Below are 26,339 nucleotides of genomic sequence, written 5' to 3'. Positions count from 1 at the left end.
TAAACAAGTCTCTAGGGAATTAGGCTTATTGGCCAGGATCCTAGCTTATTGCCTGTGATTGAAATCAACAGGAGTTGAGCACCTAAATATCATCAAAAATCTGAGCCCTTGTCATGAAAGCAGTGAGAATTTGACTTGCTCTTTCTTTTCTGTTTTTTAGACCAAAGATGCTCTCTTCACCATTCTCCAGGACCTAAGGCCAGAGGACCATTTCAATATCATTGGTTTTTCTAACCGCATCAAGGTCTGGCAAAAGGACCATCTGGTGCCAGTGACTCCAAACAATGTAAGAGACGCCAAGAAGTACATCCATAACATGTCACCTACTGGAGGTAGGCAATGGAGACCCCCAATGGCTTTGACTACTTCCTCTGATTAATTGAAACCATCCTGAGACCTTACAGATCTCTCCAGGGAATACCAGTGCAATTAACAAAGATGTTCCCAGCATTAGTTTCACTCTGGTGCTGTTGGAGTCAACAGGAGCTTTTCTGTTCATTTCAGTTATAATCACACACAAGCTATGTCCCAAACTAGCAATTCCCAAACTGTGGCCTACAGAGAGCTGGCTGGTCGCATGGGGCTGACTCCTTCACCCTGTTTCCAGCTGCTAAGCAACTGCTAAGAGGCAGCTGGAGCTACAGTCAAGGTTTTCCTACTGTGACTTTAGCATGCAAGCAGTCGCAGGAATGGCAGCAAGATTTGCAAACAGGAGAAAAGGCATCTGTTCTGTGTTTGTACAGCACCTGGCACAAATGGGCCCTGATCTCTACCTTAGGATTCCCGCGCTCTTGTAACACAATAAATAATAATACTCCCCTAACTGTGTATTCGGTGCAGTGATCTCACTGTTAAGTTGTGTTCCACAATATAAACGTATTTGGGAACCCCAGTAGCCTAATGTACTTTTTGGGGACCCATCAGTTTAATGTCTACACACTAGACTACCTGCACAATGCCCTGTAAAATGATCTTTACAAATTCCAGGAAGACCAGAGATTCCATCTGGCCAAAGATCCGGGAGGGCTTCCCCTGCTTTTCCTCATCACCCTAAACAATGAGCATTCATTTTATAAAGCCTTCCAAAGGAAAAATGAGCAAACAGGAAGGCCTGTGGGACTGCCTGTACTACTAACTAAAGAGTTTAGGAAGAGATGGGGGGACTTACCCAGATGAACAATTACCAAAGGTGATTACCAAATGAACAAAGCATGTTGTCCCAGAGATGTCACAGGAAAACTATGGAAGGACCAGCTGAACCTGTATTGAGTGGATATGACTAACTATAGCTTAAAACAAAGGGAAACAACTAACAGCATGCCAAACTTTGGAGTCTGAGAAAGAGAGATGGATTGATTGTCCGGCTCAGCTAGCATACAGGTTTGTTTTACTTCCTTAGTGTGTCTGGTTTAGCAGCCAGATGTTGGCTGGGTGTCATCACATCTGTATCTGTGCACCCACCTACAAACAAGCCATTTACTGCAGAACGTTTCTTTGGAAAAAAAATCGTTTGCAGTGTTCCATGCTATTTTGCGGAGTTATGGTTTTAAAAGTATACCGAGAAGTATGTGGGATTTTTTTCCCCACTTTGGTTTTGAAAAACACGTCAAGCTAAAATTTTGGATTTGCATTTTGAATGCAAGGGATTCGGGTGTTTGGCTCTGGGGTTTTGTTTTGGATTCTTTGTAAAGACCATCTGCAAAAATCCATTTTGAGTTCTGGATTTAGGTTCCCAACTTCAATTCAGGACTGTCTCTAATATTTTTAGCCTTGTTTTCCACCTCCCCTGATGCAGTCAATGGACTGGCAAATGTTGCTTTTGTAGTGATGCCCATTAACAGAAAAACAGAGCATTCAAGAAGCAGAGTAACAGAGCCTGCTTATAGGAACACTATTGTTTTTGAAGGAAAAGGAACATCTCAATGAGTGGAACCTATCAGATATTTGCAAGATGTTGAGATTTTCTTGTCAGCCATTTGCACTGCATTTAGCCAGGAAAATAAGCTCATTTTGCTTTGCTGCTTTTCCAGGTACTAACATTAATGAGGCTGTCCAGACGAGTGCAAAGCTGTTGAACAACTACATCGGTCAGAACGACATAGATGCTAGAAGCGTCTCCTTGATCATCTTCCTGACAGATGGGCGACCCACGGTCGGGGAGACACAGTCCTCCAAGATCCTCAGCAACACCAAAGAGGCCATCCGTGAGAAGTTCTGCCTCTTCACCATCGGCATTGGCAATGATGTTGATTACAAGCTGCTGGAGAGGATGTCGTTGGAGAACTGCGGCAGGATGCGACGGATCCAGGAGGATGAGGATGCAGCCGCACAGCTGAAAGGGTTTGTGGAGCTTTGCCTTGGGCGTGCCGAGGCCTCGGGAAAGTCTGGGTGCCACCTGTGGGCTTGGGTTTCGGGAGGAGGGGCCTCAAATAAATTCTCAGTAGAGACAAATTGTAGCTGTAGATGGCAGATCTGGATTTCAGTGCTCCCAGGGAAATTTGTTTATAAAGATATGGTTCATTTGCAACATGTGGGTGCTGATGTAGAGAAGTTCTCAATTGTGGCAGATGACAGAACAAGGAGCAATGGTCTCAAGTTGCAGTGGGAATGGTCTAAGTTAGGTATTAAGCAAAACTATTTCATTAGGAGGGTGGAGAAGCACTGGGATGGGTTACCTAGGGAGGTGGTGGAATCTCCATCCCTAGAGGTTTTTAAGTCCCGGCTTGACAAAGCCCTGGCTGGGATGATTTCATTGGGATTGGTCCTGCTTTAGCAAGGGGTTGAACTCGATGACCTTCTGAGATCTCTGCCAACCCTATGATACAGGTTCAAAATGCCTCCTCTCCAAAAAAAAACTAGGGACCTTTGGGTGTGACTACATAGCAGAGCTTAACTCGAAATAAGATACACAAATTGAGCTACATCAATTGCATAGTTTATTTCAAAATAGCTTATTTCAAAATTGGGAGTGTCTATTTCAAAATAGAGCACTCTTCTTCCGACTTTGTACAATAAGGGTTACAGGAATTGGAGTAAAAAGTCCTCCAGTTTGACAGTATTTTGACATTATTTCAAAATCACTGCCTGCTGTGTAGATGCGGACTAAGTTATTTCGAAATAATGTTGCTGTGTAGATGTACCCGTACAGTTAGACTGTGCTTGAGAGATGCAGGTCAGATAAGCTTTCATAAGTCTGGTCAGGAATGGTGTCCCTAGACTTTGCTTGCCAGAAGCTGGAAATGGGTGATGGGATGGATCACTCCATGATTGCCTATTATTTTCATTCCGCCTGGGGCACTTGGCATTGACCACTGTTGGAATACAAGATATTGGGCTAGATGGACCTTTGGTCTGTTCCATTATGGCCATTCTTATGTTCTTATGCCTGTGGAGTTCTTTCCATGGCTGGATAGCTACTTTGGAGTACTAATCTCTAGCCCCAAGATATAGTATGCCATTGTGTGGCTTTGGTGCCCTCCCAAATAAAGCTTTGGTTTAAATTCTTTTGACAGAGATATTACCTTTGTGTCTAAATGTGGGTGGCTGGAGATCTGGGAGATGCTGACACCATCTCACCCTAGGTGCAAGTGGAGAAACAAGGACTCATTGCCCTTTGGAATAGCTCTTAGACAATGTGAAAGTGCCTAGGCACAAACAGCATCTGTTTTCTATGAAAAAAGTTGATTTATTGAAAAATATTTCTCCTCAAACCTAAAATATTTGAATTTGGAAATGCTGCCGCATAGCCTCATGGGAGTGATAGTTTGGTTGCTTCGTGTCCTTTTCCTTCTCAATGGGCTAGCCTTGCTGACTGGGCTACATGTCCCATGGTGCACTACAGCCAGGGATTTTCATATAGCGCTGCCTTTCCTCTTCAAGAAAGTGATCAGGAAATCAAACCTACAGAGGAGAATGGGTGTAAGAGGCACAAAACTACAACTCCCATGAGGCACCGTGCCAGTATTTCACTGATGCTGGCAAAGGGCATTGAGATGTTTAGACTAAAGGTGCTAGAGAAAAGTCTATGTTTATGTCTTCAAGTCACCAGGGTCTGATGAAATGCATCCTAGAATACTCAGGGAGCTGATAGAGGAGATATCTGAGCCATTAGCTAACATCTTTGAAAAGTCATGGAAGACAGGAGATATTCCAGAAGATTTGAAAAGGACAAATATAGTGTCCTTCTATAAAAAGGGAAATAAGGACAACCCAGGAAACAGCAGACCAGTCTGCTAAAGTTCTGTGTCAGGAAAGATAATAGAGCAAATAATTAGCAAACTTCTGGAAGATAATAAGGTGATAAGTAACAGCCAACATGAATTTGTAAAGAACAAACAATGTCAAACCAACCTGATGGCTTTCTTTGATATGATAACAAGTCTTGTGGATAAGGGGGAAGTGGTGGACGTGGTATACCTAGACTTTAGTAAGGCATTTGATACAGAATTACATGACCTTCTTATAAGTAAACTAGGGAAACACAATCTAAATGGGGCTATTATCAGGTGGGTGCATAACTGGCTGTATAACCATGTTCAGAGAGTAGTTATCAGTGGTTCACAGTGATGCTGGAAGGGTAAAACAAGTGGGGTCGTTAACAGAGCATATGCACATGCATGAAAAATCAACTTAGCTTGACCACAGAAATAGAGTTGAAGTCAGGTCTTTGTCTGTTTATCTTTCAAGGCCTGAGTTCAGGGTTCTGAAAGACCCATTTTGTAAAAGAAGAGGAGGCCAAGACTAGAAAGCTCAAGCCCAGTAGGGGGTGCAGTGTTCTCCGGACAGTTTTAGGTCTCAGTCATGCCATCAGTTACTGCAGAGGAATCATGCAGTTATAATCTCAGGTCTGGGGCCCTTATATTGCTTTTCAAACCAAGTGGGAGACACGCCTGGGAATGTGTTAGATACTATAAGAAAACTCTAGATGAATACACAGCTTTTATTATAGGTGTATAATCTCCAGGTCTAGTGGAAACCATTGAGACTCCCAAGGAATCATAAAACAAGTAATGCTGAGATTTCCCCCTTCCAGGACTCCTGTATCTAAGGAGATCATGTGGAATACAGCTACTAGATCTTCGTACAGGATCCCTGCTCAATGGGCCAGAGAAAGGCAACCTCCTACCAACATGCCTCTGATATCGGGGAATATCCCACCCACATACAAATTCAGCAGCCTGTGCATGTGTGTACACTTGCGTACACGTAGCTGCGTGTATGCATGAATACCTGGCTAAAAACACTAACCTGTGGGAAATGTGACTCATTTCAGGTTCTACGATGAGATAGGGACACCTCTTCTCTCTGACATCCGGGTTGATTATCCTAAAGATAGTGTGGAGCAGGTCACTCAGAACCTCTTTCCCAACTACTTCAATGGGTCTGAAATAGTCATTGCTGGGAAGCTCATCAAGCGCAACTCGGGCAAGCTCCACGTGGAGGTAACGGCCAGCAATGCCAACAAGTACATCCTTCTGAAAACCGATGTGGCTGTAGACCACCCAAGCAAGAACGACATCAGGGGCTCCCCAGGCATGGAGGATGGCAAAGAGACTCAGAACTATGCTGAAAGGGCATGGAGCTATCTCACCATCAAGGAGTTAATGACCTCCTGGGTGAAGAGTGATGACAGCAAGGAAAAGGTACAGTTGATGGATAAAGCCAAGTCATTGGCCTTGACCTACAACTTCATCACCCCCTTCACTTCCCTGAAGATGAAGGAGTTACAGGCAGTCCAGCCTACGGAGGAGGACAAGGCCAGCCCATCTACTGAGGGCATTGGAGAAAGAGTGCAAAGTCTGCAAGGGCACAAAGCACCCCCAGGTACAAACAAAATAGCTATAACCAGTGGTCACACTCCTTTGAAAGAGAAGCACCCCTTCAAAATGGATTTCCTTAGAAAGGACTGTGTAGTGGTTAAAGCACAGGACTAGGAGGCAGGAGATTAAGATTATAATCCATTGTTTAGCTAATGATTTAGTGTGTGTCATGGGGCAAATCATATAATTTCTCAAGCAGTGTTTTCGGAACATTATTGTAACATTGCTTAGTCTGTTATTGTCTCCGTAACTGGCTACTTTCTTTTCCCCACTTCTAGGTTTATCCAAGCTACAAGACAAACAAAGAATTAAAATATCCAAAACTTCAGGTCAGTGTCTTATTTCCCAGTTCTATGTACTGCGTAACTGAAGATAAACAATACTCGGTTTACCAAAGCCACAATTTTTAGTACCTGTGGCCTACACCTGCCTGGAGAAAATCAGCAAAGATCTGATTCATCTCATTAAAACAGTCATGTGGAAGAAAAAAGAAAAAAAAAGAGAGAGGATCGGGAATTGCTAAAAGTTAGAGAAAGAACTAACGAGGCAGCATTGTGCGGTGGTATATTAGGATGACATAGTGCAGTATTCAAAACAGCTAGTTCCTTTGAGGAGTCATAAAGTACCCATCAATATTATTTCCCCTTTATATTACATATATATTACCCCTTTATTTCAATATTATAGCTGGTCACAGTAACTTAATTTTCAAAATAAAGTTGCTGACATTTTAAAAGCTAGTTAAAATATGTCAAAAAGTTTTCACATTATTTTAAATTGTTTTTTGATCATCCTTTTAAATATTAAAAAGGCCTAGACCCAGAGCCTAGATCTTGATTTCATTAGACACTGAAGAAGATCATACCTACCTCTGAAGTTCATGGCTCAGGCTAGCCTCTGTAAGGCTGTGGTCTACCAGCTGGGGCTGCAAGAGTGGGTTACTTGCTGAGGTGTGAGAAATCTAACTGCTATTGCATCAAATAAATATGATGGACAAGAGGACTTGCCCAGACTGAACTGTTTAACATTCATTGTGCCTAATGTTGATGCTTACCCTAGGGCTGGTCAAAAATTGTCCCTCAACTGTTTATTGATGGAAAATGGGGCATGGTTGACTAAACAAGAAGCAGTTAACTCCCATGAAATATTTTGATTTTTCATTAAAAAAAATGAACACACAGAACCCAAAATATTTTCAGTTGAAAAATGCAATGTTGCCATTCTTAGGGGCTGCCTTTGGGAGTTGTCATGGTGGGGGGGGGGGGGAGCCCACTCACCCATTATTCTCTATGGGCCAGGATCACATCTCCCATGAGGCACCATGCCTACGCAGTTGCCATGTTGCATGGAAGCCATTCACCAATATGGGAGATTATGGTGCCTCATGGGAGATGTAGTTCAGCCAGGGAACCTGGCCTATAGAGGGTAATGGGAACAAGAGGCATCTGAACTACAACTCCCATGAAGCACCATAACAGCAGTTCAGAAATGAAATTTTTTGGGGGGGTTGATTTTTCACCAAACACTCAAAACATTCTGTATGTGTATATGTGGGGGAGAGAGACGGGGAACCAGCTATCCCTACACTCTTCAAAAATGTTCCTGTAGCTCTTGAGGAAAAGAGAGATGAGGCTCTGTGAGATCTGTTCTGTGAGATTCTGCAGCTGGTATTCTATGATCGTCTCTTACCTTCATTCTCCTTTTCCTGTCTTCTCAGCCGATGGAGACCCTCACTTTGTCATTGATTTCCCCTCCAGCAAGCTAGCTGTCTGCTTTAATATCGATGGGCAACCAGGGGATATTCTCAGACTGGTCTCCGATCATAATAACTCTGGTAAGATCGTAGGGAATCCTGTTGGGGCGATCCCAGCAGCTGCATTGGGGACAGGTGAGCTGCGGATATCAGTCCTACAGTGAGAATACTTAGCAAGAAGGTGCTTTATGCATTAAACTGACAACCAGCCAGAGAGAGAGAGGAAGGCACTGCCGCTATTTTACATATGGAGGCACGTGAGATCTCAGAATCAGTCTATGCTTAGCACCAATCACATGCAGAAAATGCTAAAGGGTGCCCACGCTTTGCCCAAATGAGGATTCCATTGACTGGGGACCAGATGCTGCGACTACGTCATGTGAAATGAAACAGATTGCCACCACTGCAAAGTAAGCTGCCATGAGATAAGAGGGAAGGTCCTCTCAAGGATTGGTTAAAAGGTAGGAAACAAAGGGTAGGAATAAATGGTCAGCTTTCAGAATGCAGAGAGGTAACTAGTGGTGTCCCCCACGGATCCGTACCGGGAGAAATCCTATTCAACATATTCATAAATGATCTGAAGAAAAGGGTAAAAAGCGAGGTGGCAAAATTTGCAGATGATACAAAACTGCTCAGGATAGTTAAAACCAAAGCAAACTTTGAAGAGCTTCAAAAAGATCTCACAAAACTAGGTGACCAGGCAACAAAAATGGCAGATGAAATTCAATATTGATAAATGCAAAGTAATGCACATTGGAAAACATAATCCCAACTATATGAATAAAATGATGGGGACTAAATTAGCTGTTTCCACTCAAGAGAAAGATCTTGGAGTCACTGTGGATAGTTCTCTGAAAACATCCACTCAATGTGCAGCGGCAGTCAAAAAAGCAAACAGAATGTTTGGAATGATTAAGAAAGGGATAGTTAATAAGATGGAGAATATCTTATTGCCGCTATATAAATCCATGATATGCCCACATCTTGAATACTGTGTGCAGATTTGGTCACCTCATCTCAAAAAATATATACTAGAATTAGAAAAAGTTCAGAAAAGGGTAACAAAAATGATTAGGGGTTTGGAACGGGTCCTATATGAAGAGAGATTAATAAGACTGGGACTTCTCTCCTCAGAAAAGAAGCAACTAAGAAGGGGTAGGATAGAGGTCAATAAAAACATGATGGTATGGAGAAAGTGAATAAAGGAGAGTTATTTACTCCTTCCTAGAACACAAGAACTAAGGGTCACCAAATGAAATTAATAGGTAGCAGGTTTAAAACAAATTTAAAAAAATACTTCTTCATAGAATGCACAACCTGTGGCACTTCTTGCCAGAGGATATTGCGAGGGCCAACACTCTGACAGGGTTCAAAGAAAAAACTAGATATCTTTATGGAGGACAGGTCCATCAGTGGCTATTAGCCAGGATGGGCAGAGATATTGTCCTCAGCCTCTGTTTGTCAGAAGCTAAGAATGGGCGACAGGGGATGGATAATTTGATAACTGCTTGTTCACTTCCTCTTGGGCACTTGGCATTGGCCACTGTCAGAAGATAGGATACTGGGCTAGATGGACCTTTGGTCTGACTTAATATGGCCATTTTTATGTTCACTCCCATCTATTTAATAGAGAGATCAGGACCATGGAAATACGAGGACTCAGAATGCAAAACTGATCTGAATGAACACTATTAGGTGGGATATATGTGGTCTGTAGGCTGCATTTGACTACAGCTGGAGCAGGCACAGCTAAATAAATGGCCATCTTGAGTTTCAGATGCTAAACATGAGGCACTTTCATGAACCAACAACCTCCCCCCATTAGTGAAATCTGCAGACACAGGAAAGGGATCCTTGGCAGATCCCTACCATAATCTCTAAGGCTGTGTCTAGACTACACCTCTCTGTCGACAGAGAGATGTAGATTAGGCACATCGAAATTGCTAATGAAGCAGGGATTTAAATATCCTGAGCTTCATTAGTATAAACATGGCTGCCGCTTTTTTCCGAAACGGAGCTTTTTCAAAAAACCTCAGCAGTCTAGACGCAGATCTGTCGAAAAATAAACCCCTTCGACAGAACCTGTATTCCTCAAAAAAATGAGGTTTACAGGATCTGTCGAAAAGGGGTTTCTTTTGACAGATCTGCGTCTAGACTGCCGTTTTTTTCAAAAATCTCAGTTTTGAAAAAAAGCGGCAGCCATGTTTATGCTAATGAAGCACGGGATATTTAAATCCCTGCTTCATTAGCAATTTGATGTGCCTAATCTACATCTCTCTGTCGACAGAGAGGTGTAGTCTAGATGTACCCTAACTGATTAAGCTTTGGTAGCCCGCTGGTGGTAGAGTTACTGAATGCAACCATCAGATTGTAGAGTCTTGTCCAGCAACGAGGGGGTAGATATTGTATCTGACCTCGTTATTATAATTCAACTGAATACTGCTTACATAGGGTGCTGGTGGCCCTCAGTGCTAAGTTCTGGACATTTACCTGGGGGTAAAACGGTCCCTGAGCCCAGAGGCAGTTAATGGAGAGTCTATCATAATTGCACTTTTTTACTTCTGAATCCGTCCTGAGAAAACTAAAACACAAATGATTAAGGTGTGACCCCCCCCCAGCTGCCCAAAATTCAGATCTCATTTGGAATTTCTAAGCAGCGTGGTTAGTAAGAGGATTATTTACAAAGCAGGAAAGCTGTGCATTGGGGGGCAGGGACATAAAAACCAACGACAAAACAAACGTCTGTCTGATAAGTTAAAATCAAAACTACTGGAAATCTATTTCATGTGGCATTTCTGTAGCTTTGGCCTAGCTTCCCTGGGCTCTCTGTGTCCAGCCCCTGCTTCCTTCAGTAGGAACCCCGCCTGTGGCAGTCACCCACCAGCTTCCTTCACAGGCTATGTTGGCTGATTTTTTGTGGCTTGACTGCAGAATGCACTTGAGGGAGAACAGTGCCACCTCTGTTGAAACAGGCCATGAAGCGTATGGAGAAAGGAATGAGAGTTTCCCCCGTGACCGTGGGATAGGGAGCTTTTCATCTCTGCGCTGATGGCTCAGGGCTAGTCATGATGTCTGAGGGTGGCATCTGTCAAGAAATGAAGGTGACATCCCATTTGCCTGTTCCCCCAACCCTCCATCGGTTCTGGCCTCACCTTCACCTCAGATCCGCGCCTCCTGCATCTCTTCACGCCCCCTTCCCAGGCCAAGTGCAGGAAGGCACGAGGTGTAGAGTTGTCCCATTGCTCACAGGTAGAGAAGGAGAAAAGGGAGTGGAGCTGCCTTGAGCTGCCAGGCTCTTTCTGACCATCACCCTCCATGAGAACGATGTTGGTTCCTGAGGGGAGAGGGAGAGAGTGCGGCGTGCCTCCTCCAATTGCCCTGATTGGCTGCTTACACTCCAGGAGGCAGAGCCATGGGAAAAGCAACCAGAGGGGAGGATGTCTCTAGGCAGGGGGAAATGTTCCCCTCAATGACCAGACACTCAGCACTGCCTCCGACAGGTGGCTTCTCTGGTGCAGAACTGAGGGGCCAAGTGGGAGAAGCGTGGGTCACCCACTGGAGTTTCAGACGCAGCTTTGTGCCAGTGCACGGAGACGATGAGTCTGGTGCTGTCCCAAAGAGGTGTCTTTAGCTCAAACTGTGCTTTTAGCATGGGGATTCCAGGCTTAGGGCCTGGTATGTTGGCCAAAATGGCGTCCATTACACTTCTGCTGCTGTCCCCTGTATTAGGCCTTTGCAGAGCTTCCGGACTGTCAGACCTGATCCTTTGACCATTGCTGCATTAGGTGTACTGCAGCCTACAGATGCACACAGAGCAGTGGCATTAGGCCAGATGCAATTCCTCTCTTACCAGAATTAATTCTGTCTCATGGTCGTGTGCAAACTGGGATGAGACCCGGGCAGGTTAACACTCCGCATGACTGAGCAGGTTTCAGAGATGGCTTCCGAAAGTGGCATGTGTCAAAGCAAGCCATTGGCTGCCTCCCCTAGGTGTTTGCAGTTTGCACATACCAAACAGCGCTCAAAGGAAATATCCCCTCTCACGCTAGCCAGGACAAGCGTGTCAGAACTCTGCTACTCTTCCGGGCCCTGTTTTCAAACTTTGATGTCTAAATATGGAGTCAGGGGTTCAACATGTGGCAGGCAAGTTTGAAAATGTTGGCCCTGTTGTGAACAAGAGAGTAGCTGGTAGAATTAGGAATCCAGCATGAGCGATATTTCAGTGTCCACTCAAAAGGAGGTTTCCGTTGTGCGTGATCCAATGGGACAGCTCTGATGGGATTATTTGCTCAAATTATAAACCACCGGTTCTTTTCTCTAACAGGCGTAACTGTCAACGGGCAGTTAATTGGAGCCCCAGCTCCTCCCAATGGCCACAAGAAACAACGGACCTACTTCAGCACCATCACAATCCTCAGCAATAAGCCAGAGCGATCCTACGTCGAGATCACCCCCAGCAAAGTCATCCTGGATGATGGCGAAAGACTCGTTTTGTCATGTGACCGGAGTGCTGTGGTGGGGAACAGTGGCCTTGAGGTGTCTATCTTTGCCCATTCTAATGTCACCGTGGCAATACAAGGCACCATCAGCTTCGTCATCCTGATCCATCAGTACAAGAACCCTGCTCCCTACCAGAGGAATCACCTTGGATTCTACATTTCCAACAGTAAAGGGCTCTCCCCTCATTCCCATGGACTTCTAGGTAGGTGTCACATTCTTTCAGCTGTAACCCACTGCAAACGGATTATGACTTAGATGGGTGACAAGGGAGAAGAGACTATTATCAAGGGGTTTTGAGGGATACAGCCTTAGAGGTCTAGGATGGGTCAGCTGAGAAGTGGGTCTCTTGTCTTGACTCAATCATAAGCAACTTGTCTGCAATCAGAAACCTCCATATTCTCATGCCTGTTTTCCACGTTCTCCAAACATGTCTATTGATTGTAATTATATGGCCCCATTGCTATGGTATCTGAGCATCTCCAAAATTTCAATGTATTTATCTTCGTAACACCTCTGTGAAGTAGGAAAGCACAAGTTGCTCAGTGGGAAACTGAGGCCCAGACAACAAGGGATATGCCCAAGGTCAGACAGAAAGCCTGTGGCAGAACAGAGAATGGTGTCCTGAGTGCTGGGCTCGTGTCCTAATCACGGCACTCTCCTCCCCTTCTTCGTTTGAGCTTTGTGGGTATAAAAAAGGGGGCGGAGAACACCAAGGGACAGAGGAAGCTTTCTGCTAGTAACAGCGCAAAGAAGCTTAACTGGCTGAGGCCTGTGTTGCTAGAGATGAAGAAGGAGTAGAGTTCTAGTTCCAGTTCCCCACGTATGGGTGAGAGATTAACAAAAGAATTGTAGAGTGTAGTTTCTTTCACCATTGCTGGGATCTGTCAGAACCTTTGGCCAGGTCTACACTACAGGGGAAGGTAGAATTAAGACACTGAATTCCAGCTATGTTAATTATGTAGCTGGAGTCGACGTACTTTAATTCGAGTTTTTAAATGGGTCTTGATGACTTCCATAATTGATTTTCCGGAGTTTGATTTAGTGGGTCTAGTAAAGACCCACTAAATCAAACTCAGAGGGTGCCCCCTTCGGATTGTCACAAAACAAGGCAGCTGATGTAGGAGTAAGTTTCATCTTTCCTTGCAGGTCAGTTCTTGTACCATGAAGTCAAACTTATCCAGGACTCTCTGGGTGGAAGTCCCCAGCTGGTCAGTCAGAACTCAACGGAGGCGCCAAACCTGAGGGCTGCAAACATGCTAAAGGTGAAAGGTCGTCTGGTTCCTGTCATGTGGAAGCAGAGGAAGATCTACAATGGCGAGCAGGAGGTTGATTGCTGGTTTGCCAAGAACAATGCAGACAAATTGATCGATGGAGACTACAAGGATTATCTCGCTGCTCATCCCTTCGACACAGGCTCCAGTTTTGGGAAGACTAACAGACTTTAAGGACGAACACTAGTTGCATCAGCAGATTCAACAACAATAACCCTGCAGGTGCCTCCAGCCATAGGTGGTTCTTTCTTTCTTTTTTTTTTTTTTTTAGTGCCAAAGACACCAACCTTTTCCCTTTGGAAATCAGCTTCCCCTCTTCTGTGCTGGCAGGTTGCGGTGTTGCGTGCAGGGGGGCAAGGCTTGTGAGAAGGTGCTCTCCTGGTGGGAGGGAAAGGAGAGGGGCAGGTATGTCAAATTTAGCAGTCCAGAAAGATGCAGGTGTAAAAATAAATCCCCACATCTCTGTGCAATGCCCTCCGGGGTCTGGCTGCTCATAGAAAGTAGGAGGTGAGTGACACATTACAAACACAACCCGTCCTCTGGTGGGACAACGTGAGGTCAGGTACCTGCTGTGAAAATTCCCTGGGGCAGAGGTGCTTTTAGTGAGAACATTCCTAAAGGAAGCCCCACTGTTCCGGGGGCCTCAATGAACCAATTGAACACAGACACAGTGAGCACAATGGGCGTTGGTTTCTTGGCTAGCCATGCGTGTGTGGGCTGCAGTATGAAGCATGTCAGTCTGTACCGCTAGCTGCCAGAGAGGCACACTGGTGGTATATGTCCTCAGAAGGCGTCTCGCTGTTAGTGTCCAGGCACTTCCTAAAAAAAGCACTGACAGCCTGGAACAGTGACAGCGGTGATGTAACCCACCCCTTACAGCATCTTATTACATGGCTCAATCCGTGGTCTCTCCTGCCTCAGAAAAGAAGGAGGCTCCAACACAGGCCACATCTGCTTGATCATAGCACTACGCACCCATTCTATGTAATAGACGCTTAGTTAAATGCTTTGGATAGGAACATTCAGGCAGGCTCCAAATCCACTGAACGTAAAACGGGTCCCAGCTCTCTTCCAGAAACACAAATCCCATTATAACTCTTACAGTCTGAGGCCATATTCAAGGGGATGAGCTGTAGGCTGGAAAATGACCTTTATTTATTCCTGATCCCCAAGGCTATGTCTACACTGGCACCCTTTTCCGGAAATGCTTAAAACGGAACAGTTTTCCGTTATAAGTATTTCTGGAAAAAGCACGTCTACATTGGCAGGATGCTTTTCCGGAAAAGCACTTTTCCCGGAAAAGCGTCTGTGGCCAATGTAGATGCGCTTTTCCGCAAAAAAGCCCCGATCGTCATTTTCGCGATCGGGGCTTTTTTGCGGAAAAGACTACTGTGCTGTCTACACTGGCCCTTTTCCAGAACAGTTTTTCTGGAAAAGGACTTTTGCCCGAACGGGAGCAGCATAGTTTTTCCGGAAAAACAATGACGATTTTACATTAGATCGTCATTGCTTTTCCGGAAAAGCAAGTGGCCAGTGTAGACAGCTGGCAAGTTATTCCGGAAAAGCGGCTGCTTTTCCGGAATAAGTAGCCAGTGTAGACACAGCCCAAATGTTTATCATCTGACACACTTGTCTCTACTTCTGTGCAATGGAGGCTTTTGGCATAACAAGGTGGTGGAACGGGCCACTAAACAACTACTCCCGTTGCCGTTGTGTGAAAGCTGAGCCAGCCACTCGAGAGGCCTTTGCCAAACCAAAAGGTAGAGACTGGTCTATTTTAAAACAAGGTCTCATTGAGTAATGCTGAGCATCAGCCTCCTGTGTGACCATCCATTTGAAAAGTCTGCCAGAGAGGAGGAGGGCAGCAAACATGAAGACGTATGCGCCTGGCAGGCTAGAACTAAGTTTTATGGGATCTTTCCATCTGCTTATAGGGAAGAGATCAAAGTGGGATAGCACCTTACGCAGCCAAATTACATCCAGGGCTACGTCTACACTGGCACCTTTTTCCGGAAATGCTTAAAACGGAATACTATTCCGTTTTCAGTTTTTCTGGAAAAGGAGCGTCTACATTGGCAGGCTGCTTTTCCGGAAAAGCCCTTTTTCCGGAAAAGTGTCTGTGGCCAATGTAGACGCGCTTTTCCGGAAAAGAGCCCCAATCACCGTTTTCGCGATCGGGGCTTTTTTCCGGAAAAGATTACTGGGCTGTCTACACTGGCCCTTTTCCGGAACAGCGTTCCGGAATAAGGACTTATGCCCGAGTGGGAGCAGAATAGTTTTTCCGGAATAGCGGCTGATTTTGTACAGTAGAGCGTCGTTGCTTTTCCGGAAAAGCAAGCGGCCAGTGTAGACAGCTCGCAGCTTATTCCGGAAAACCGGCTGCTTTTCTGGAATAAGTGGCCCAGTGTAGACACAGCCCAGGTGTTCAGAGAGCACTGGAGACCTGCTTTAGCTCAGGAGACGTAGACTCACTCATTTGCTGGTATTTGTCTATTTAAAAATGACAATCATCTAGTATCTAGGGCATCCTTTGACCAAAGCATCCGTGTCTAATCACCATTACTACCGAAGGCGGTATGGTAGAAAAGCCTCGAGCTAGCAGTATTGCTCCGTTCAATCTCATGTTTTAATGACTGTTCTACATACAATTAAAGCTTCCCACATAAAGCCTAGCTAATGTACCTGCAACGTGAACGCTTGGCAGTGAAATTTGAATCTGAGGCAACGGCTGCACGACAGCCTTCTGCCAGCATAGCTCTGTCAGGGATGTGGCGAAGTGTGATCCCGGACTGACATGGCTGCGTCAGCAGAAGCCCATAGTGTAGACATAATGAAACCAGCAAAACTGTGTTTCCCAGGGAAGTTTGTTTCGCTCATGGAGGCTGACTTTGCTACACTGGTTCAAAACACCTGGGCAAGATGTGTGTGTGTGTGGGGGGGGGGGGTCTGGCTCCTCACTTCTGGAAGGGGTGGGGACTTGGGCAGAAGGGGCAGGGCTGGGCAAACAGCCTCCATACTGCCTGGAGCATGGTGTCCCTCCCCCAAGGCAGCCCTCAGAACCTCTCCGAGCATGTGGGGTGGTGCTCTGGTGATGTTTTAAGGGCCCAGTGCTCCAGGCACTGCCGCTGCCATAGTAACAGTATTGGCATCTGGGAGCCCTGGGCCGCTCTGAATTGCCAGGCCCCAAAGCAACTGCCCTTTTTAACCCACCCCAGCCTCCACCCCCTGCCTTTCTCCTAAGCATTAAGCACAACATTGTTTAGCGGGCCATTGCTAAACATGGCAAAGCTTAACCAGCACCACTGTGGCCCCTATGACCAGGAAATGCTTACGGGAGGGAATCTTGCAGGGGTTGGAAGTTGGGCCAGTTAAAATGGCTGCTTACCCTGGCTTTGTCTGGTGACAAACCGCAGCTGACCAACTCCTGCACGTGCTTGATTGTTTTAATAGAAGCAAGCAAGCTCATCAGGCACCTCTGGACTGTGGTTCTGGCCAAGGGACTTCCCTGGGTTCACACTTTCCACCTCCTCAACCCAGATTTCAGCTCTTCACAGGCAGGGTTTGAGTATTCTACTCAGTGCTGTTCAGCTTTGTTAGGAGAGCTGCAGGGTTTCATTCCCATTGTACATAAGAAATAGGGGTCACCATATGAAATTAATAGGTAGGAGGTTTAAAACAAACCAAAGGAAGTATTTCTTCATGCAACACAATCAACCTGTGGAACTCCTTGCCAGAGGATATCGTCAAGGCTAGGAATTTAATAGGTTTCAAAAAAGAGCTAGATAAATTCATGGAGGATAGGTGCATCAATGGCTATTAGCCAGGATGGGTAGGAATTTTGTCCCTCGCTTCTTTTTGTCTGAGGTTGGGAATGGGGGACGGGGAGGTATCATTTGATGATTGCTTGTTCTGTTTATTCCCTTTGGAGACACCTAGCAGTAGCCACCGTTGGAAGACAGAACACTGAGCTAGATGGATCTTTGGTCTGACCTAGTATGGCCGTTCTTATACCCCCTCCCTGTATATAAATCTGTATCACTAAAGCTTTGCGTGCGGCACACATCTCCTCCACACCATTATAGAACCACTACTGCAGTTGACATGAAAAGGAGGGCATCTAGCACCACACGTACAGGGAGCACCTGCCACAGCGCAGATGAGATCTGGTCAATGAGTCCAGTTGTCACTTTTCACAATAAATGTATTTTACAGTGAATACGGAGGTGCAGTTTTCATTTGAGGTGAAACAGCAGGCATGTGGCTGAACCTGTTTACAATTTGTGCTTGAGTTTTACGTTGGAGAAGAACATGCTCATGCCTCCTTCACCCGGAAGAACCAGCTGCATCAAATTCCAGGTGCTTGACTAGAATGGCCTTTGAAACCCAAAGTGACCTCAGAGGAGATGCTTAAAAATCAATAGCAGCCTCTGGGCCAGAAAACTATACTGTACTAACAAGGCCACAGGGTGCGGTTGGGGTGGGGAGGCAGCAGCTGTACTGGGGTGGAAACTAGCCAATGGGAGCTATGATGATTATGCTGGGGGCGGAGGCAGCTTGTGAAGTTCTCCCCCCCCCCACCCTCATCCAGCACGAGGCACAGAGAGGCACATGGCTCCAGCAGTCAGCCACTTTGAACTGCCTCGGTAAACACCCCCCGGCCAAAGCCTGCATCTGACACCCCAACCCCTCCTGCATATCAGCTCCCTGTCCCAGGGCACCACCCAAACCCCACTGCCCCATTCACAACTCCCTCCCAAACCTGCACCCCCTCCTCCACTCCTTCCCCAGGCCAGAATCCTCTCCTGCATCCATATCCCCAACCCTGCACCCCCTGCTGCACCCCTATCCCCTGGACCAGGGCATAACCCATACCCTCTGAATCCCCCAGGTCAGAATCCACTCCTGCACCCATACTCCCTGACAGACTCTACACCCACTCTCCTGCCCCAAATCACAACCCCCTCCTTCACCTAAACTCCTCAGACCTCACACCCCTACTGTACCCCTAAATCCTACCCCAAGCTCCCTTCTGCACCCCAACTCCATCTCAGACCCCTCATACCCTCCATAGAAAAGTGCAACCCTTGGCCATTGACCAAAATCTTAGAGTGGCTCCCGCATTAAAAATTGCCACAATTACTACCTGTACCCTGGTGCACCCCAAGTGCACACACCCAGCTGCAGCAGGAGGATTTCTAACTGAGACACTGCACATCCTGGGAAGTCCCCTGGCTGAAGCTAGGGGCAGGTAACTTACCTGCCATCAGCATGGATTTTAAGAGAACATGGGTGGGAACTGGCTGTTTTCACCTCATCTTATTCAACAAGCCTCATGAAATGTTTGTCAAGTCCTGGTCCAGGCCCTTCTGCAGCCCAGAAATGTGTCTTTTTTGCCACCGAAATGCAAGTTTCTCACTGAGTGGGTGTGAAACTTTGATTCTATTCATCTATGCAAACACAGGTCCGGCCAAGCCCATTTGAATGGCCAATTCATGAGGGTTTGTTCCAAGAGCAGTACAGTTCACCAGGAAAAAGTGAGTCATTTGAATCATGCTAATAGGAAATTTAAAAAAAAGCTTCCCATTGCTCCATTCTTAACCCCTTGATTCCAACTTAGCTATGCAGGTCAGGGCTATGTGATCCATAGGAGTTGTATCTGCATTGTACTTTTCAAGCAGGGGCATTTAAAAACTTTTCATGCTCTCTTGGGGCAAAGCACTTTTAAGAAAGGCTCCAAAATCCTTACTTATGCTTCCACAGCAGGGGTGGAAATCTACTGCATACAAGCCTGCCATGTACAAAGTATGCCATCAAGTGCCAGCAATTCCCCTTTGCCATGTATATTGGCCAAACTGGACAGTCTCTACAACAAAGGATAAATGGACACAAATCAGATGTCAGAAATGGACACACACATAAACCTATAAAGGAACATTTAAACCTGCCTGGGCACTCACTGATGGATTTAAAAGTAGCCATTCCTCTACAAAGAAATTTCACGCACCAATTAGAGAGAAAGAATGTGTGGAATTGACATTCATCTGCAATTTGACACGGTTTCCTTGGTCTTGAACAAAGACATTAGCTGGATGGCACATTATAAAGTCAATCTCCCCTGCCTTTAACACCTCATTGTTACATCAAAAGCTAAGTATGGGACACTTCCAGACCACTTAAGTACCCTCATTAGCACTGGACTGACAATTGACAGGTACCTTTTTCCCCCTGTTATAAATAACTTGGTTTCTGTTATTCCTCTCTAGTTCATCATCTGAAGAAGTGGTTTTTTTGCTTATGATATTATGTATAATTGTTAGTCTCTCAGTTGCCACAAGACTACTTGTTTTTAAAGTTCAGCTGGACCCTACTGCTACACTAAAGTTTCCAAGCGCATATGAATCTACTGTGCTTTGAAGGGGGGGGGGGGAGATGAACATGCACCAGAGAATTGTCAGTATATGGCCACACACTCCACACAGCTTGCTCCAAATTAAGTGGTTATTTAGACAAGCCCTTCTTGACCTATAATTATAGCATCATAGAACACTAGAACTGGAAGGGACCTCGAAAGATCAAGTTCAGTCCTCTGCTCTCATGGCAGGATCAATCAGAGTCTAGATCATCCCTGACAGGTGTCTGTCTAACCTGCTCTTGAATGTCTCCAGTGATAGAGATTCCACAACCTCCCTAGGAAATTTATTCCAGTGCTTAACCACCCTGAGAGCTAGGAAATTTTTTCTAATGTCCAATCTAAACCTCCCTTGCAGCAGTTTAAGTCCATTGCTTCTTGTCCTATCATCAGAGGCCAAGGAAAATAACTCCCCCTTCCTCCCTGTGACCCCCTTTTAGATACCTGAAAACCGCTATCGTGTCCCCTTTCTGTCTTCTTTTCCAAACAAGCCGAATTCCTTCAGCCTTGCCTCATCACTCATATTCTCTAGATCTTTAATCATTTTTGTTGCTCTTCTCTGAACCTTATCCAATTTCTCCATGTCTTTCTTGAAATGTGGTGCCCAGAACTGGACACAATACTCCAATTGAGGCCTAATCAGTGCAGAGTAGAGCGGAATAACGACTTCTCATGTCTTGCTCACAACAATCCTGTTAATGCATCCCAGAATCATATTTGCTTTTTCTGTAACAGTGTCACACTGTTGACTCCTCTTTAGCTTGTGATCCACTAGGACCCCTAGATCCCTTTAAGCAGTACTCCTTCCTAGACAGTCACTTCCCATTCTGTATGTGTGAAACAGATTGTTCCTTCCTAAGTGGAGCACTTTGCATGTGTACTTATTAAACTTCATCCTGTTTACAGGCCATTTCTCCAGTTTGTCCAGATCATTTTGAATTATGACCCTATCCTCCACAGCAATTGCAACCCCTCCCAGCTTGGAAGTGCTGAGTGCTAGTAAGCACCCAAAGAAATCACTACACTCTGGGGGTGGGTGCATTTTGAGATGCATGCCCAGTGATTAGTGGGATCAGAAGCCCTGGCTCTCACTTCAAGTCAATGGCTTTTGGATCACAAATTCTTTTCAGCATAATCCTGTTCAGGTTCTTATACTACACATTATCAGGTGGTCCTACCTTGAGTGCAGGAGACTGGAATAAGCAGTCTCACAAGGTCCCTTCCTGTCCTATAAGTCTAGGATTCTCTCATGGCTGTAGAACCAGAGTTCCTTTCAGTTATGCATTAAGCAAGGCAATTGATCTTGGTCACATGCAGGTCATTTTCCGCTCTCCTCAGGAGGAGAACTACATACTCTGGTGTATTCAATGGAACATTCTGGTAGGATTCACAAGCAGATTGCCTTGCATTTGGAGCTGAAAGTGGCCAGGTTTGGAGTGGTCCTTAGGTTCTTTCTGAGTGAGAGTTTGTTCTACAGGTGTTTGACCAATTCCCAAGGAAGTGGTCTCCTTTCCAGATGATCTTCCCCATTTAAATAAGGCTTTCGAGAGCACTGTAGTCATCAGTGTTTGAAAATTTTGGCTTTAGAAGCAGCTTTTCTCCACACCATTGACCCAAGCGACTGCACACATTTTTAACAAAATTCAGCTTCTGGGTCAAGTAGGAAAAGTTCCGGTTCAGAGACAGCAATGCAGAGCAAGCATCCCCTGAAACTCAGAGGTTAAAATGTATATCATCTCTTTGCAAAACATTAAGCACAAGAATACACTCCAGATACAAGCCAACTTTAACTCAAACTTTTATAACAACCCTTATAAAACAGTACAAACATCAGATTCAGTGGAATGATCGGTCCAATGCCAAAGGTACTTTCTCCCAGTGAGTTATTTACGAGAAAGCTGTGCATAGAGCAAGTGTCACAGTACTGTTCATACAAGATAAATCTTCAATCTTATAAAAAGAGCTCACATTTTGATTTATGCTGCCACCCCATCACAAATTACAGCCAGCTGGCCAACCAGAGTCCTTAGTCTTAATCATGATATGATTGGGATTGTCCAGTTCGGGGACAAATTCAGGAGTCAATGGTGTATGTAGAACCAGTTACCGCAACCATGCGGAAGGTACAAAAACAGCAGTAGGAAAATAGCTGCATGGGATAGATCTGGTTAGTCCCAGCACATGCTCTCCATTTCACTGAGTAACAAACCAGCATTCTCGTCCCAACCTCTGGGATCGGATCAAAGTCCGGTTTTCCAAAAAGCAACGTTACTGCTGTTTTCTGGCTTGGTCTTCTCTCCATCTGGCTCAGTTTGAGGTCTCTGCTAAACTAGTACCTGACTGTCTGGCTGCTTTGTTTTCTGGCTGGTTCCTTGGAGTCCTGACATGTCTTCGTCACTTTCAGAGTAATCAAAATCCAAGTGAGGACTGAGCAATACCTAAAAGGAAGAACAAGAGCAATTCAACTCTTGAGAGAGACTCATTGCTCAGCGGCTTAAAGAGTCTGTATGGCTGGCGATCTCAGACCTCTGCCTGTTTTAACTGGACATAGCATAGGGAACATCTCCCAGAAAAGCAGTTCTCTGAAGAGTAAAGAAGAGTCAGCAAGTCATAAAGCTACCCTAATTTTGATATAGGTGTTGCTGAGATGCCTCGTCCTCCTCGATCACGTGACAACAGACGCTGCAAAAATCTAAACTCAAGCCCTGCTCAACCAAATGCTCTCATTTCAGAGCTAGGCATGTAGCTGCCCCAAGGTGTAGGTGTGTGCAGGGCATCCAGTGCAGCGTGAATGGACACATGTTCAAAATTCAGTCAAAGCAGATCAGCTGAACAGAAATCGGATCTGTCAGCTCAGTAGCTGGCTAAGTGGTTTCTGCTATGAATTATGCCCACAGATAATGTTTTTCATTATGCCCCATCCTCCCTCTTGATTTGCTGAGTTATTTCCCCTACCCATTAGTAAAGACCTTGCTTAGACTGTAAGCAATTTTGAAGCAAAAAAAGTGTTCTTCATTATGGGGCCTAGCACAATGGAGTTAAGGCTACGTGCTCTTGCAATATAAATAGATATTCGTTATACAGAGAATCCAAGTTAATCAGGGGTTATTCAGGATAGTACAAGAACAAATGTTGGACTCCAACATCGCTAATTTAATGAAGTACAGATGAATTAGAGATGATCCTGCTTTCTTCTGCTTAGCAGACACCAAATCTCATTGGTCTGCCATCATGGTCTTCTGCACCGGCCAAAGTCGCTTTGTTGAGTTACTGAATGAACTCTTAAAGTGCAGCCACCTCTGGGGTAGACAACTTTTTAACAGCACTCAGCAATAGTTAAGGACAGAAGAGAAGGCAAACACTTCAAGTGGCTGAAATGACATGGGAGTTTAAGCAGATGCTGCTGCTTCCCCATATGGGAATCTGGCCATGGACTCTGTCAATTCTTGCATACAGTGTGTACATCTGAGGGGCCATGCTTCACTAGTTCAGAGTTGGCTCCGCAAGACGAGTGCCAGCCACTGCAATGCCGCTTCCTGCATCACCTTACTGGAGGTATCCCACCCAAGTGTTGACCAGGCCTGTCCTTACTTCAGCTTGAGAGATCGCACAAGCTCACAGCCTGAATTTTTATGCTGATTATGAAGCATGTAATTTGGATCGCAAGCGTTTCCTGACACGCTGCATTAGGGATGCAGTATAAAATGTTCTGGTTTTCTGAAATGCCCCTGTCAAGGGAGAATGTGCTCATGCTTTGTGTGGCCAAGTGTTTTAAATGCAACAGACAAAAAGCCGTTTGATAAGAGACTAGAAACAAGGCCTCTTTTCTGGTCTCGGACCTGGACATCACTGGGGGACATAAATTGCATGATCCCCATGCACTGTCATAACAAAGGAACACGCCTTTCATTTGTTATCATGTAGGCGGCACTGAGGGGCCAGTAACCCAGCAACCGGAGGGCTAAACAGGAAAAGCAAACTGCTGCAATGAATCAACATCTTCAAAGAGATTAGGAAGGCTGCAGGGAGAGCGCTTCCCACATGGCCCACCCCGATTTGTAGATTTTTAATGACAGCTACAGAAATACATGGAAAAACCAGCATTGTTTACATGCTGTCAGGTCACACTTGGCTTCTGCTGAAACCAAAGAAAATAGGGCTCATAGAAAATAGGATTTTTTTTCTTTTAACATTCCAGTGGAATCAAGTTTCCTCCCACACCCAGTAAATAGTCCTCTGCGGGGTTTGAGATACAAATGTTGTGCACAGCCCAGAGCTTGATAGTGAAATGGATTGGGATTCAGGTGCTATTTGTCATCCACAGGTTGATCCCACTGGGAGAGAGACCTACAAATCCGCAGAGCTCCACTTTAGATCTGCATCCGCGGATATGGAGGCAGATTGCCGCGGCTCATTTTTGCAGATGCAGATATGGCTGTGGATACACATTTTTTAAACTGTGCAGGGGCTCTCCCCACTTGTTATACAGCACAAGAGATTCTTGGGCACTAACTTGATAGGCTACTGAGTAACAGAACGGTGGGAACAGCACAGGGTTGTATTGGAATGGGCTAGTGAGTGACATATGTATCCAAGATGTGGCCCACTCTGGTTGGTCTCCGGATTCAAGCGAGTGAGCTCATACTAACCTCTGCGCAGCTTCTGTTGTGTAGACGAACCTCTAAAGAGGGGAGATACTTCAACATAAGCTTGCTCTGGACCGTTGTATTACAGCGGTGGCCAAAGTCCTCAGCCAAGATCAGGGCCCACTTTGTTAAGAATCCCTGCTCCAAAGAGCTTACCACCTACAGGAGAGGGATCAAGCCATACAAGGTGAGTGGCAGAGCTGGGGCTAGCACCAAAGTTGCCAGATTCCTTGGTTACAGTGTCATTCTGGTCTTGCTCCCCAAGACGTCACCACTATTCTGACAACCTGGGGCTTGCCTAGCGTGTGCCTCGTTACGCTCAAGCGCCAGAGAGTTGAGAAGGAAATGAGTCCCCCATAAGTGTTCATGATTCAAGTAAACATTAGTGCAGATCAGACCGGCCACATGATGGGAAGGGAAAGAACTTCACAAGGGAAAAAACTGCTCCACCCCCACCCCGACACACAGTTCAATGCGTTTTTTGCATTGTGGTTTAGAAAGCACGTTTGAGCTACATCCTGTACAGAACACACTTCCCATCAGCTGGAGCGGTTTCTCCAGTGTTCCATTTGAGTGCCAATATTTACATAATAGAGATGCCCCTGGTATTTTACATATTCCAACACAGACCTCCAGTCAAAAGCAAGGGATAATTGACTTGCGTGTTGAAATCTCTGCTGTACAACCTCAAGAGCACTGGATCACAGCTGCAGGCATGTTACACAGACTCTTTACTCTGCCAGTCCATTTTGTTTTAGACAGCAGGGTGGATAAGAACAGATACAGTGAATCTGAGTTCCGAGTCATAGAACATGAGAACTGGAAGAGATCACTGAATCCAGTCCCCTGCACTCACGGCAGGACCAAGCACCATCTAGCTCATCCCTGATAGATGTCTGTCTAACCTGCTCTTAAATATCTCCAGTGATGAAGATTCCACAACTTTCCTAGGAAATTTATTCCAGTGTTAAACCACCCTGACAGCTAGGAAGTTTCTCCTCATGTCCAATCAAAACCTCCCTTGCTGTCATGTAAGCCCATTGCTTTTTCTCCTATCAAAGGCCAATGAAAACAATTTTTCCTCCTTCCTCCTCGTAATACCTTTTTAGGAACTTAAACTACTATCATGTCCCCTCTCTGACTTTTCTTTCCCAAACTAAAACCCAATTCTTTCAGTCTTCCCTCACAGGTCATATCTTCTAGACCTTTAATCATTTTTGTTGCTCTTCTCTGGACCCTCTCCAGTTTCTCCACATCTTTCCTGAGATGTGGTGCCCAGAACTGAACACAATACTCCAACTGCAGCCTACTCAGCACAGAGTAGAGCAGAAGAATGACTTTTCTTGTCTCTCTCACAAGACATAGATCTTCATATAGATCAGTGGATGGATCTATTGTGAGGACAGGGCATGCAGAAAGAAAAGAATGTGCTATGCAGTGATTCCCAGGATGAAGAAAGCGGATAAATCCATTTCCACCAGGAGACAGGTAGAATCACAGATATTTTAGAACCTGAGCATCTCTAATGTTAGTCTGTTTTAAGAAGTCTAAGGCTATGTCTCCACTGCTGATGTTATTCTGAAACACAATGTGCATCTACACTACAAGCCATTATTTTGAAAATAAATGTCGAGCTGGAGGACTTCTTATTCAGACCCCTGGTAACCCTCATTTTACAAGGAGTAAGGGATGTTGAAGGAAACGTGTTCTTCCTTCGACTTCCTGCTATGTAGACAGCGCCAAAAGCCAAGTTAAGCTATTTCGACTTAAGCGACGCAATTGACGCAGCTCAAGCTGTGTAGCTCATTCCGACTTTAGCCCTGCTGTGTAGACGTACCTTAAGTGAATTTTGTGTTTATGAATGATCAGCAGCAAAATCCCCAGGCCTCCTCTCAAATATACACCTCCGTTGTGGTCTGAAATACCCATGCTACGTCAATC

General features: G+C 45.3%; 2 protein-coding genes across 2 annotated transcripts in view; one reads left to right on the top strand and one right to left on the bottom strand.

Annotated features, from left to right (window-relative positions):
- The window catches only part of ITIH5 (inter-alpha-trypsin inhibitor heavy chain 5), a 68,400-nt gene extending 50,841 nt beyond the window's left edge, over window positions 1-17,559 (top strand). Inside the window, exons 8-14 of the mRNA XM_006130631.5 lie at window positions 161-332; window positions 2,031-2,340; window positions 5,273-5,823; window positions 6,098-6,148; window positions 7,537-7,653; window positions 11,897-12,274; window positions 13,219-17,559. Coding sequence (XP_006130693.3) covers window positions 161-332; window positions 2,031-2,340; window positions 5,273-5,823; window positions 6,098-6,148; window positions 7,537-7,653; window positions 11,897-12,274; window positions 13,219-13,517 — 1,878 coding nt within the window. The 3' untranslated portion in view covers window positions 13,518-17,559. The remainder of the gene's footprint in view (window positions 1-160; window positions 333-2,030; window positions 2,341-5,272; window positions 5,824-6,097; window positions 6,149-7,536; window positions 7,654-11,896; window positions 12,275-13,218) is intronic.
- A 4,281-nt stretch (window positions 17,560-21,840) lies between these two features.
- LOC102459502 (store-operated calcium entry regulator STIMATE-like) overlaps window positions 21,841-26,339 on the bottom strand; it is a 46,239-nt gene continuing 41,740 nt past the window's right edge. The window contains exon 8 of the mRNA XM_089777629.1: window positions 21,841-22,190. Within this exon, the coding sequence (XP_089633755.1) occupies window positions 22,077-22,190 (114 nt within the window). The 3' untranslated portion in view covers window positions 21,841-22,076. The remainder of the gene's footprint in view (window positions 22,191-26,339) is intronic.

Source organism: Pelodiscus sinensis, chromosome 1, assembly GCF_052426305.1.
Source record: "Pelodiscus sinensis isolate ZL-2025 chromosome 1, ASM5242630v1, whole genome shotgun sequence".
NCBI lineage: Eukaryota > Metazoa > Chordata > Testudines > Trionychidae > Pelodiscus > Pelodiscus sinensis.
The sequence above is the reverse complement of the archived record's forward strand: the minus strand, read 5'-3'. Positions and strand labels throughout refer to the sequence as shown.